The sequence below is a fragment of the Bos grunniens genome, chromosome 8, assembly GCF_055505025.1.
Source record: "Bos grunniens cultivar Pamir isolate PY7600 chromosome 8, Bosgru_T2T1.0, whole genome shotgun sequence".
Lineage (NCBI taxonomy): Eukaryota > Metazoa > Chordata > Mammalia > Artiodactyla > Bovidae > Bos > Bos grunniens.
The window spans coordinates 78838405-78852109 of NC_141172.1; the positions used below are offsets into that span (position 1 = coordinate 78838405).

The 13705-nt window shown below is 36.7% G+C and overlaps 1 protein-coding gene across 9 annotated transcripts in view; it reads left to right on the forward strand.

Annotated features, from left to right (window-relative positions):
* Window positions 1-13705, forward strand: part of NAA35 (N-alpha-acetyltransferase 35, NatC auxiliary subunit) — an 88392-nt gene that overhangs the window by 10146 nt on the left and 64541 nt on the right. For 6 of the 9 annotated variants that reach the window (XR_015170163.1, XM_086416863.1, XM_086416858.1 and 3 more), the window contains exons 3-5: window positions 4358-4391; window positions 11681-11795; window positions 12622-12696. Coding sequence is in view for 6 of the 9 variants with exons in the window: in XM_086416858.1 (XP_086272984.1) it covers window positions 4358-4391; window positions 11681-11795; window positions 12622-12696 (224 nt within the window). In the remaining 3 variants the exon portion in view is untranslated. The remainder of the gene's footprint in view (window positions 1-4357; window positions 4392-11680; window positions 11796-12621; window positions 12697-13705) is intronic. The other 3 variants (XM_086416860.1, XM_086416861.1, XM_086416862.1) reach the window with 1 other exon arrangement.

Sequence of the window (13705 nt, forward strand, 5' to 3'; positions counted from 1 at the left end):
TGTTGGAGAACCCATGGTGTCAGTTACATAGCTCCTTCCTCTTCAAAAGATTATATTCTGTAGATAAAATTCATCTGCTTGAGGTTCGACATTTGACTGCACGTTAAATAGGGGAAGAAGTCTGGAGTTGTCATGTATTCCCTTAATGCCCCTTCTTTCCAGTACTGAACCCTAGCCTTCAAATAACCTGTCCAGGAGATTTTTTGGTTTGCCCCTTTCAAGGAAAATCTTCAGTATTACCCAAGGTGAGGGGAGGGGTAGTTATCCTGATCTGTACATTAGGGCAGGGCTTTGGGCTGTCTGATGGCTCAATTCTCCACATTTCAGCCTGTCTTTATCCTCACTTTCAAAGATGATTGATAAATCAGATTGATTTTGGCTTTCTCCACTGCTGGTAGCTCAGATGGTAAAGGATCTGCTTGCAGTGCGGGAGACCTCAGTTTGATCCCTGTATCAGAAGATCCCCTGGAGAAGGGAATGGCAACCCACAGTATTCTTGCCTAGAGAATTCCATGGGCAGAGGAGCCTGGTGGGCCATAGTCCATGGGGTAGCAAAGAGTCCGACATGACTGAATGACTCAAGCTTCACACTTCACTGCTGCTATTATTTTTCTCGAGTTTGCTAAGAAATTACTTGTGTGTCTTTTTCCTAGTTTCCCTAATTTCGTTGTATTATTTTTGCAACAACTAGTTTTTCTCTTCCTTAAGGTTCATAGTTTTCTTAAAAAATATTTTTTTTTCACCTTAATTATTGAAATAAAATTTAAGGAGGGAATTAAACGTTGTTGCATGTGTTCAGTTGGCCACCTTTATCCCAGAGGTAAACTTTAATTCATCTGTTAATTATTACTGTATAATGGTACTGGAGTCCAGCTGTGTCATAGATTCAATAGGGCCTTCATAGTGAAGAAAGCAGCAAATTTAACCATCATTCATAATGTTATGTGTAGACATATTTAGAGATCTGTAACTTCAGTGTACAAATTATGTTCTCATTTGTAAGATGGTAAAATATCAAATAGTTGCATGTTTTTCTCATCCTGTTAGATTACTTTTTTCCAGGAGAATGAATATATGCTTCAAGTGCTTAGCACTACTGCAAATCCATACTCCAGGTACAAGTTATAGTTCATTGTTCATTTCCAAGGCAAAAGGGAGGATGTCCTAAGGAACTTTACGGAGTCATCTAGTAAAACCCTTCATTTTTCAGATGATGAACTCAGTGTCCAGAGTGATCTACTTGCTCCTAGTTCTCTGGAGTGTTCAGTGAAACTGGTACCCACATCTACTCTAAAGTTTATGATAAATTATTATAGCAGTTCTCAAATTTTTTGGCATCAGTTCTACTTTACATTCCTAAAGAATCCACCTGCCAATGCAAGAGACACAAGTTCGATCCTGGGTCAGAAGCAGTCCCCTGGAGAGAGGAATGGCTATTCACTGTAGTATTTTTGCATGGAAAATCCATGGACAGAGGAATCTGGTGGGATACAGTCCACAGGGTTGCAAAGAGTTGGACATGACTGAGCATGCAAGCACATGGGCTTTTTTAAGTGTTGTTTATGTGTGCTATATGTATATTGATGTTTATTAGAATTTGAAGCTGAGAAATTTTTAAAATATTTATTTGAAAATGATAATAAACCCTTTGCTTGTCAGCATAACATTTTAAAAATGAAAAATGTATTTTTCAAAACAGGACAACTTTGAAGAATGGATACGCCACTATATACTATTTTCAAGTATACTTTTGAAAATCTCTGATGTAGGCATAATAGAGGGCACCTGAATTCCATAGCGGCTTCTCATTCAATCTGTTGCCACATGTTGTTTTGGTTGAAACATTAGAAGTAAATCTGGCCTCACAAAATGTGTAGTTAAAAGATTAGGGAACTTTTTAGGTAATTTGCTACTACACCAAAACTTTTAACAGGTGATAGTTTCTTAAAGATTAGTTTGCAGTGTGCAGTCTGAAAGCCTATCAGTGGACCTTTCATGCTCTGTTACATAAAGTATATTGGTCTGTCTGTAACTTTGGATCTTTTATCCATGCCTAATTTTGTGACATGCATTATCATTTGCAAAATATTGGTTTAGTGAGTTAAGCACATCTTCCAGGTGTTGACACACTTCATTATATAATATTAAACAAATTTGTTAATAATATCAGCACCAGTATAATCAGGAAAGCCTTTTTAAGTATTGGGACACTGTCAAGTTCATAGCAGCCGATATGTGTTTTCCAGAGTTCTGATTTTTTTTTTTGAAAGTTCAAATTTTGTCATTGGCAATAAATCTTATTGGTTATTTTCTTAAAGTGACAGACTCTTATTTTTTTTAAAAAACCTGCTATATTGTCAAGTTCAAATGACTATAACTTGTCATGTTCTTTCCAGTAAAAGTGGTGTTCCATGATAACTGTGTAAGAGCTTTTCTTTGAGACAGTCTCTTACTTTGGTAAGCAGAGGAAGTGTTTACATATGCTTCCTGTTTATCAAATAGAATATTAAAAAGATGTACTCAAGAGATTGAAATTTAATTAGGTATATCAGGACCAGCCCTAGGATGAAATGACTGAGGCATATAGGGTACAAAACTTAAGGTACTATCTGAAAGTACCTCGTTAAATTTTGCACCCTACATGCCTCACTTGCACTTTGGTCCTTGCCCTGAGATTAGTAATTTTTACTGTCTCCATCAAAGACTTGTTAAGTGAAAGTGCATGAAAATGAAGAATACGCTGTTTTGCTAGGGACCACTATCTTGATTTGTGCTGAAACTACAGTTCTGCCCTTTTCCTCTTTACACTATTGTTTTTGCATCATCATTGGAAATGTCAACACAATGAAAAAAAACTTTTAGTATTATTACAAAAGTAACATTGGGCTTCCCTGGTGGTCCAGGGATAAAGAATCTGCCTGCCAGTGCAGGAGACACGGCTTTGATTCCTGGGTCAGGAAGATCCCTGGAGAGGGAAATGACAACCCATACCAGTTTCCTTGCCTGAAAAAGTCCGTGGGCAGAGGAGCCTGGCGGCCTGCAGTCCAGAGGGTCACAAAAGCATCAGACATGACTTAAAGACTAAACAAAAACAACAACTTTAATGTCACAGACTCCTGGGTTCTCAGACCATCTTTGAGAACTGTTGTATGTTCTGCTTTATTGTAATATTTTGATAAATGTTTCTCATTGATTTATTTGTTTTGGTACATGAAAGTGTTAGTTGCTCAATTGTGTCTGACTCTGTGACCCCCACGGACTGTAGCCCACCAGGTTCCTCTGTTCATGGGGTTTTCTAGGCAAGAATACTGGAGTGGGTTGCCATTTCCTTCTCCAGGGGATTTTTCCCAATCCAGGGATCAAACCTGCGTCTCCTGTGTCTGCTGCATTGCGGATAGATTCTTTACCCACGTGAGCCATTGGGGAAGGTACATGAAACTTTAAAAACCAAATGTTACTGAACTTATAATAAACTAGGGGGATTAGTAAAATTCTGAAAACTGCTTGTTTATATCTTCCACAGGATTTGACCATCAACATTTAAGCTCCTTAAAAATGATACAGAGGTAGTTCTCATCCTCCTTGCACACTGAAATCATCTGGAGTCCTTTAAAACCACTGTGTAGGTCCCACTCTTAGAATTTAATTAGTTTGGGATGCTGATTGGACATTAGGATTTTCAAAAGCTCTCCAATTTATACTGATATGAGGCAAGGTTGAGAACAGCTGCTTTACAGGGGATAAACATTCTTGATCAGCTGTTTACTCAAGTGCTTTCTACCTTATTTAAATCAAGTGTGATTTTAAAAAATGGTTTTTGAACTTCCCTGGTGGTCCAGTGGTTAAGACTCTGCAGTTACACTGCAAAGGGTGTGGGTTTAATCTGTGGTTGGAGGACTGAGATCACCCTGTAAGCCATGCAGAGCAGCCAAAAGAAAAAATAGTCTTGACAGTGCTCCTGGGACAAAGAGAGATTAGATTATGATGCCAAGTGGTTTAAAAACAACTTGAAAAATAGCTTAGAGTTCTGTGGAAAAGTTTATATAGGGATAAATATATTAGCGATTTTTTTTTAATGAGTCTGATAATTCTGATTGTATTATTGTGGCCTGTGATGGGTGGGTCACTTGCTAGATTCTCAGAAGTTCAATTTATAGTTACTATTTAAATATTCACTGCATAGAAGACATTATATTAGTAATTGAGAATAATATGACCATTTTTTAGAAAATGAAGTATAAAGGACTCTAAGCACATTTTCCAGGTGCTAATATTTTGTTTCATTTTTTTTCTTAGAATTAACAGTTAAATATAAATATGGTATTATTCAAAAGATTTTTCTCTTTGTTTCTTTTAGAATTAAAGTTGGGAGAACTGCTTCATGATAAGCTGTAAGTATTTGTATCCTTTGAAGTAGTGTAGTGTAATATTTCTACTTTGTCTTGTGTGCAGTAGTATTCCTTGAAGTCTGAGTAAATTTACCTTTCAAAGCTGTAAGTATAACACTAATTATATATTTTTTAACCTTGGTGAACTCTTTTGAGACAGCTGACTTTAGTTGTGATGGGAAGAGGTTGTACCTAGTGAAACTGTGGCTTCTGGTCCTTTCCTTGAGAGTAGATGTACAGGATGTGAAATTTATTGAGAAAAGCTATTGGTTGCATTCACAACAAACTGTGGAAAATTCTTAAAGAGATGGGAATACCAGACCACCTTACCTGCCTTCTGAGAAATCTGAATGCAGATCAAGAAGCAACAGTTAGAACTGGACATGGAGCAACAGACTGCTTCCAAATTGGGAAAGGAGTACGTCAAGGCTGTATATTGTCACCCTGCTTATTTAACTTATATGCTGTGTACATCATGAAAAATGCTGGACTGGATGAAGCACAAGCTGGAATCAAGATTGCCGGGAGAAATATCAATAACCTCAGATATGCAGATAACACCACCCTTTCGGCAGAAAGCGAAAAAGAACTAAATAGGCTTTTGATGAAAGTGAAAGAGGAGAGTGAAAAAGTTGACTTAAAGCTCAACATTCAGAAAACTTAAGATCATGGCATCCGGTCCCATCACTTCATGGCAAATAGATGGGGAAACAATGGAAACAGTGACAGACTTTATTTTGGGGGGCTCCAAAATCACTGCAGATGTTGAGTGCAGCCATGAAATTAAAAGACGCTTGCTCCTTGGAAGAAAAGTTATGACTAACCTAGACAGCGTATTAAAAAGCAGAGACGTTACTTTGCCAACAAAGGTCCATCTACTCAAAGCTGTGGTTTTTCCAGTAGTCATGTATGGATATGAGAGTTGGACTATAAAGAAAGCTGAACGCCAAAGAATTGATGCTTTTGAACTGTGGTGTTGGAGCAGACTCTTGAGAGTCCCTTGGACAGCAAGGAGATCCAACCAGTCCATCCTAAAGGAAATCAGTACTGAATAGTCATTGGAAGGACTGATGACGAAGCTGAAATTCCACTACTCTGGCCACCTGATGTGAAAAACTGACTCATTGGAAAAGACCCTGATGCTGGGAAAGATTGAAGATGGGAGGAGAAGGAGATGTTAGAGGATAAGATGGTTGGATGGCATCACAGACTCAATGGACATGAGTTTGAGTAAACTCTGGGAGTTGGTGATGGATGGGGAGACCTGGCATGCTGCAGTCCCTGGGGTCACAAAGAGTCAGACACAAAGTGACTGAATTGAACTGATTGGTTGCATGTTATATGTGACAGGCTGGTTGATGACCAGAAACAGATGAGTAAATGCCTAGATAAAAGTAGATTGAGAATCCCTAGGTAAATGAAAGGAAATGCCTAATTATATGTATACTCCCGTAGCCACTGTTTCATACTGCTATGGCCAGACTCAATTTTCAAGGTTGGAGGTATGAAATTTTAAATCAGTAAGTGGACAAGATTGGATATTTGGTTAGGAGAAGTAGAATTTGAAATTTAGTTCTTCTAAGACTTTAGTGATATCAGTGTCATCTGAAAGAGTTTTTAAAACATAGGTTGCTGGGACCCGCCCCCAGAGTTCCTTATTTAGTAGGTCTAGTGTGGGGTCACAGAAGTTGCATTTCTGACAAGTTCCCAGGTGAGATTGATGCTGCTGATCTAGGGACCACACTTTGAGAACATCATTATTTGATGCCACTGGCAGTTATAGGAAGGATGTAATGAAATCAGACCATAAGCTAGTTCAGGAAGGAACGTGACTGCTGACTGTGGAATAGCATTTGAGAAGGATCACAAGAGGAACATGATCCTTTTCGTTTCCCCAGGGTTTTAGTCATTGAGCCCAGGGATCATGATTACCAGCAGCCTACCATGACCATCTCTTAAAATTGTATCCTTTTAATCCATATCGTCTTTTAAGTGTCATTTCCACCCCCTAGCATGTACAGTCTTCTAGCCTTCTATGTAATCTACCTATGTAATTTACTTTCTTGTTGTCCGTTTTCTGCCACTAGAATGTGAGCTTCAGGAAGTGGTCAGATTTGTTTTCCTCCCTCATGTATCTCAAGTGCCTAGAACAGTGCCTTGCAGGTAGTAGTAGGCACTGAGCATTTGTTGAATGAATGGAATAGCTAACTTGTTGCTATTATAGTTTCTATGGCAGTGTTACTAATTAGACAGATATCTTATTGATCTAGGGTTTTAATTGTGCCCATAACAACTTTTCTTTAGTTGTTTTCGTATAGTAATAAATGGATACTTTGTATTTTAACAGATTTAAACATTAGGGATGAAGCAAAACTTCCCATGATACCTTTTCCCCCACACAGTCTCCGCTCCTTGTCTGGAGATAGTCATTGTTATAAAACTAGTTAGTTGTAAATGGGGATATACGGAGCAGTATTCAACTATGCAGTTTTATGTAAAGGGCTCCAGCATCTGCCAAGGTGTCTGGAGCCAGTCCACTGTGGATAGAAGGGGTCGACTGTATCGTACTGCAGATTTCTCTCCCATTCACTATATCCTAGAGTTCTTTCCATTTTAGTATGTAATAGTTCTGCCTTGTTCATTTTAAACTTGCTTTTTATTTTATAAAATGACTATGATAATTTGTTCATGGTGTCCCTATTGTTGGACTTTCAGATTGCAGCATTTATTGGTAGCATGGGAAAATTGAAAAATTAAGTGTGAATTTAGTTTATACAACTGCTTTATACATATACATGTGCAGATAATTTTGAAGACAGAAGCCTAGAAATCAAATGAATGGATTTTAATGGAGTCAGCCAAATTTCCCTCACAAAAGGCTTTATCAGTTTACACACCAACAGTATATGAGAGTATGCTTGCTTTTTAAAATTTTCCTTACTCCTCCCCCCAAAAAACCATCATTTTGTTTTGCATTACTTGATTACATTTTAATTTTTATTCATATCAGTAGTTTATATTTTCTCTTTTAATTGTTCATTTATGTCCTTTGCCTACTTTTCTTCTGATTATTTGCCTTTTCATATTTTTATGAGTTGGGCTTCCCATGTGGCTCAGTGGTAAAGAATCCACCAGCCAATGTGGAAGATACAAGTTCGATCCCTGGGTCAGCAAGACCCACTGGAGAAAGAAATGGCAACGCACTTCTGTATTCTTGCCTGGGAAATCTCATAGACAGAAGAGCCTGGCAGGTTGTAGTTGATGGGGTTGCAGAAGAGTCGAACATGACTTAGTAACTAAAACAACAACAAACATTTGTATGAATTAGTTGTATTTTCTGTATACTAACTTTTTCAAAATAGCCTGTATTAAAAGTATTTCCCCCAGATAATTGTCTATATTTTAACTGACAAGTTTATTGTTGCATGTAATTTTTTAATATTTTACACAGCTGGAGTAACCCAACTTTTTTCTTCATAGCTTTGTAAATTATTGAAAAATTTTTGTTCATTTGTTTGTCTTAGGTTTAGAACTTAAATCTGCCTGGAGTTTGTGTTTAATTGTGTAAATCAAAGATACCACTTTTTCATGGTAGTTAACCACTTATCTTAATAGTATTGATTGACTAATGCACTGATTTTCCACTAATTGAAATTCCGTCTTTATCATCTGTAATTCTTACATGGAATTACATGGATTACATAAATCTGTGTGGATTTAGATTGTTTTCTCTTGATCTGTGTATGCTAGAACGCCTTTAATTAATACAGGTTTATAGTATTTGATCGGAGAAGGCAATGGCACCCCACTCCAGTACTCTTGCCTGGAAAATCCCATGGACGGAGGAGCCTGCTAGGCTGCAGTCCATGGGGTTGCTAGGAGTCGGACACGACTGAGCGACTTCCCTTTCACTTTCCACTTTCATGCATTGGAGAAGGAAATGGCAACCCACTCCAGTGTTCTTGCCTGGAGAATCCCAGGGACGGAGGAGCCTGGTGGGCTGCCATCTATGGAGTCGCACAGAGTCAGACATGACTTACATGCCTTAGCAGTAATCCATTGTATTAGGTTGGTGAAAAAGTAATTGCAATTTCAGACCATGAATTTTAAAGCATTATAACTCGGCTCAAACATATCTTTATTCATGAAAATAGAAACCATTACAATCAACACATTTTTGCCAATGAGAAATAAGTTTATTTCTGTAGCATAAAAATCCATGCTTTGGGACTCAGCAAACTTTTGGAAAGCCTCCTGCTGGTTGCAGAAGCATTTCCCTGCAATAAGTTGTAGAGATGCTTGAAGAAGTGGTAGTCAATTGGCAAGAGGTCAAATGAATATGGTGGATGAGGCAAAACTTTGTAGCCCGGTTCCTTCAACTTTTGAAGCATTGGTTGTGTGATGTGTGGTCAGGCATTGTGGAGAAAAAGTGGCTCCATTCTGTTGACTAGTGCTGGCTGCAGGTGTTGCAGTTTTTGGTTCATCTCATCAGTTGGTTGAGCATACTTCACAGATGTAATGGTTTCACTGGGATTCAGGAAGCGCTCGTGGATCAGACTGGCAGCAGACTGCCAAACAGTGACGGTGACCTTTTTTTGGTACAGATTTGGCTTTGGAAAGTACTTTGGAGCTTCTTCTCAACCACTGAGCTGGTCATCGTTGGAAGTTGTATACAGTCGACTTTTTGTAGCACATCACAATCCGATCGTTGTTGCACAGAATAAAAGGAGATAACACTTAAGAATGCTGATTTTTTTTATTTTTGGTCAGCTCCTGAGACACCTACTTATTGAGCTTTTTCACCTTCCCAATTTGCTTCAAATGCCAAACCACCATAGCATGGTCGTCATTGAGTTCTTCAGCAGCTTCTCCTATAGTTGTAAGAGGATCAGCTTCGATGATGCTCTCAGTTGCTAGCTGTCAACTTCCAACGGCCAGCCACTGTGCTTCTCAACTTCAAGGCTCTCATCTCCTTTGCAAAACTTCTTGAACCACCACTGTACTGTACATCTGTTATGAGTTCATAGGCCAACTGCGTTGTCAATGTTGCAAGTTGTCTCTGCTTTACCACCCATTTTGAACTCAGGAAAATAGCTCAGATTTTCTTTTTGTCTTAACATCATTTCCCTAGTCTAAAATACATATAAAATAAACATCAAGTTATAAGTCATTAGCAAAAAAATGCAAAGTGAGAAGTGTGCATTAAAATGATGTATAACATAATCACATTTATTTAAGAATATTTTCTAGTATCAGCAAATTTCAGTAGCATCAGTTCAGTTCAGTTCAGTTGCTCAGTCATATCCGACTCTTTGTGACTTCATGGACTGCAGTGTACCAGGCTTCCCTGTTCATCACCAGTTCCCGGAGTTTACTCAAACTCACGTCCATTGAGTCGGTGATGCCATCCAACCATCTCATTCTCTTTTGTCCCCTTCTCCTACTGCCTTCAGTCTTTCCCAGCATCAGGGTCTTTTCCAGTGAGTCAGTTTTTCCCATTAGGTGGCCAAAGTATTGGAGTTTCAGCTTCAGCATCAGTCCTTCCAGTGACTATTCAGGACTGTTTTCCTTTAGGATGGACTGGTTGGATCTCCTTGCAGTCCAAGGGACTCTCAAGAGTCTGCTCCAACATGTTCACAGTTCAAAAGCATCAATTCTTCGGCGCTCAGCTTTCTTCACAGTCCAACTCTCATATCCATACATGACCACTGGAAAAACCATAGCCTTGACTAGACGGACCTTTGTTGGCAAAGTAATGTTTCTGCTTTTTAATATGCTGTTGAACTTTAAACAGCAAAGTTCAACAATGCAAAACCACAATTACTTTTCCACCAAGCTAATATATGTACCACATGTTCTTTATTCATTTATCTGTCAGTAAATATGTAGGCTGTTTCCATATCTTGGCTATTGTGACTAGTGCTGCTGTGAATAAAGGGCTGCGTGTATCTTTGAATTAAAGTTTTGTCTGGATATATCCCAGGAGTGGGGTTGCTGGGTTATAGGGTAATTCTGTTTTTAGTTTTCTCAGTAACCTCCATACTGTTCTGCGTATTTACATATTTATGTACCAACTTTCTTACATACTTGCTTACCATACTTACGTACCAATTTACATTCCCACCAACACTGCAGGAAGGTTCCCTTTGTTTTATAGCCTCTATAGCATTTGTTGTTTGTAAAGTTTTTAATGATGGCCATTCTGACTGGTATGAGGTGGTATCTTGTAGTTTTCATTTGAAAATCACTAATTAGCAGTGTTGAGCATCTTTTTCATGTGCCTATTGGCCATTTGTATTTCTTCTTTGTAGAAATGTTTAAGTAGGTCTTCTGCCCATTTTTCAGTTGGATAGTTTTTATTGTTGTTGAGATGTATAAGCTATTTGTGTTTTGGAAATTAAGCCCTTGTTGGTTGCTTCATTTGCAAATATTATTTCCCATTCGGTAGGTTGTCTTTTTGTTTGTTGATGTTTTGTTTCATTTTGTTTATGGTTTCCTTTGCTGTGCAAAAGCTTGTAAGTTTGATTGGATCCCATTTGTTTATTTTTCTTAATATCTTACTGCTGCTGCTTTTCTGAGAGAAATGATGTAGTGTAACATAGATAGATCTCTTTTATTTTCCTAGTAATTTATTGGCTTAGACTAAGCAAATTAGAAAGTCAGTAGCTTGATGGCCAATCATACTTTCTTTTAGGTTCTTCATTTTTCATATCTCAATTAAAGATATACTAACTGTTCAGGCCATACTGTATCACAGCTAATAAGCCACTAATACCAGGCCATCAGGATTTCTTTTTTTTTTTTCTTATGTAATTGCCGAAACTTTGGGCATTATAGATGGTGATGTGCCAGATTTTTAGACTTTCAAGGTGTAAAGAAAATGAAAAATACCTGCAAGTTACATTTGATAATGATTATTCCAAACATACTTTTCTAAGTGTTAAATAAAGAAGGCAAAATGAAATCCATTGCTGATCAGTTGATCTCTTTTTTCCCCCAAATCTTCTAATGTGCAGAGTTTTTGAAGGAAGAACGAAAAACAGCTTTTCTTTTAATTCTTTTCCTATAGTGCATGTAAAATGATTTGAGTGACAAGTACATGGAAGGAATTTTATGTTGAAGGAGGATTATTTAATTGAAATAGAAGTGATAGCAAGTTGTGGAGACTAAATACCTAGAATAGGGTAGTTATTTGAAGTATTCAATACTGTAATGATTTTTGTACCATTGTGGGAATCTGGATAAGCTTATTGGTTCAAATATAATTTGTAGAGTCAATTTTTTTATTGCAGATTTGGTCTTTTTGAAGCCATGTCTGCCATTGAAATGATGGATCCCAAGATGGATGCTGGCATGATTGGAAACCAAGTTAATCGAAAAGTTCTCAATTTTGAACAAGCTATCAAGGTTGTTACCATTGTGCCTTTTGTGTTTTATTATTTGTTATTCATATGTTAAAACATTTTGATTAATAATGGAAATCAAACTTAGTATATCAAATTTTCTTAAATGCATCTCGGGTATGTAAACAAGTTAGTTATCTGTCTGGAAGTTTTAACAGGTCTCATTAAAAGCTTGTTCTAAATTTGTATATGCATGCATTTTTAAAATTAATATTTGAAAGTGTTTTGAGTATAAATACCAAGGTAATTGATTAAGGATTAAATTTTAAATATATTAAATAAAATGCTTGTAGTGAACTAGAAATTTACTCAATGAGAATTGATTTAGAAGTTCATTCATAGTTGCCTCAGAGTTTAATTTTGCATAGTTTTTGAAGAAAGATATGTTAAATAAGTGGAAACTGTTAAAAAATTTATGACATACATCATTTTAAGGAAAATAAAAAAAAATTTTTTTTCTTTGTAAATAGTTTCAGTTCATTAAAATGCTTCATATTTATTAATGTTCAAAACTAATTTTAACTGTGCTTTTTAAATATTTGTTAGTTTGACTCATTTTTTTATAAAGGCCTTTATTTTATATTAGGCTTTTATTTTTAGTATTGACGACTTATTAAGATACATTATTTTATTTTTTTTTTTACATGACATTTCACATGTTTCAATGCCAATCTCCCAAATCTTCCCAGAATACAGAGTTAATTCGGCCCCTTAGTTTTATCAGATGATGAGATAGAGTTTTCTTAGAATTTATACTTTAAAATATTTACTGTACATAGTAACCATACATTTTTAAAAAGCTTATATGTCATATTTCCCCTTTCTTTTAGGATGGCACCATAAAAATTAAAGACCTCACCTTGCCTGAATTGATAGGGATAATGGATACATGCTTTTGCTGTTTGGTAAGAGTTAAGATAGCACTATTTGTTAATTTTAGAGCTGTGGCTTACTTGAATTACAGTTTGAAAGTATATACACCATCACTGAATATGAAATATATATAATTCTTGGCCTAGTAAGATGTATGTAAGATTATTAGGCTAAGTTATGCTCTAGGAAGCAGCTATTTTATCTTTTCATCTGGGTGATTTTAGGTTCTCATCTTCTGGAAGGATATTTTCTTTCCAAGAAAGATAATAATATACAGCCATTATCCAAAGTACCTTTTCTATTCTCCCGGTACCCAGGAAAACAAATCTGTAATTTAAAGGTTCTGTAAGTAAGCATGACATTTAACCAAAGAGAGTTTTGGATTGGCTTTGAAGAAATTTTTTTCCTATTCTAGGGAAAATTGAAGTAAACTGGCCATTTTATACTATGAGGAATTTTATTTATTTATTTATATATGTGTACTGGATAGATTGTCTTCCTAGACAATGTGGTTTAATTGTGGGAAAACTCGCATGTGTACTGCTCTTCTCCTCCACCCCACCCCCACTTTCTGAGTGTCCCTTTCTTTTTTAAAGTTGATATTAAATCATTATTTTTAGACATAATATAAAATGTCTTCATTTGTGTGTCTGGTAAAATATTCATTGATTACCAGTGTGTATGAAGTATTTCTGTTATGTGTTTTATGTGTATATTTTTTACTTTGGTCTTTTACATCAGCTCTGTGAGCGCTCTGGTATCATTCTTACCTATTTGCCTACTATTTGCCTGGAAGGGGCATAGTGAGAATCCTGATCCTTCCTGCAAAGCTCTTTCCCTCAGAAATATTTTTATTACTCTTTGGCCATTTGTAATTGTAGTAGAATAGGCTAAAAGGGAGCAAGATGGAGGATTTGTGTCAAAGTTGAGGAACAATTCTATAAGAGTATTGGGGCTGTATCTAAGTTTGGACTTTAATAGGCAGACAGTTTTTAGTCTGGAGAGTCTTCTGCACACTAGTAATACAAAATATGCATTTTA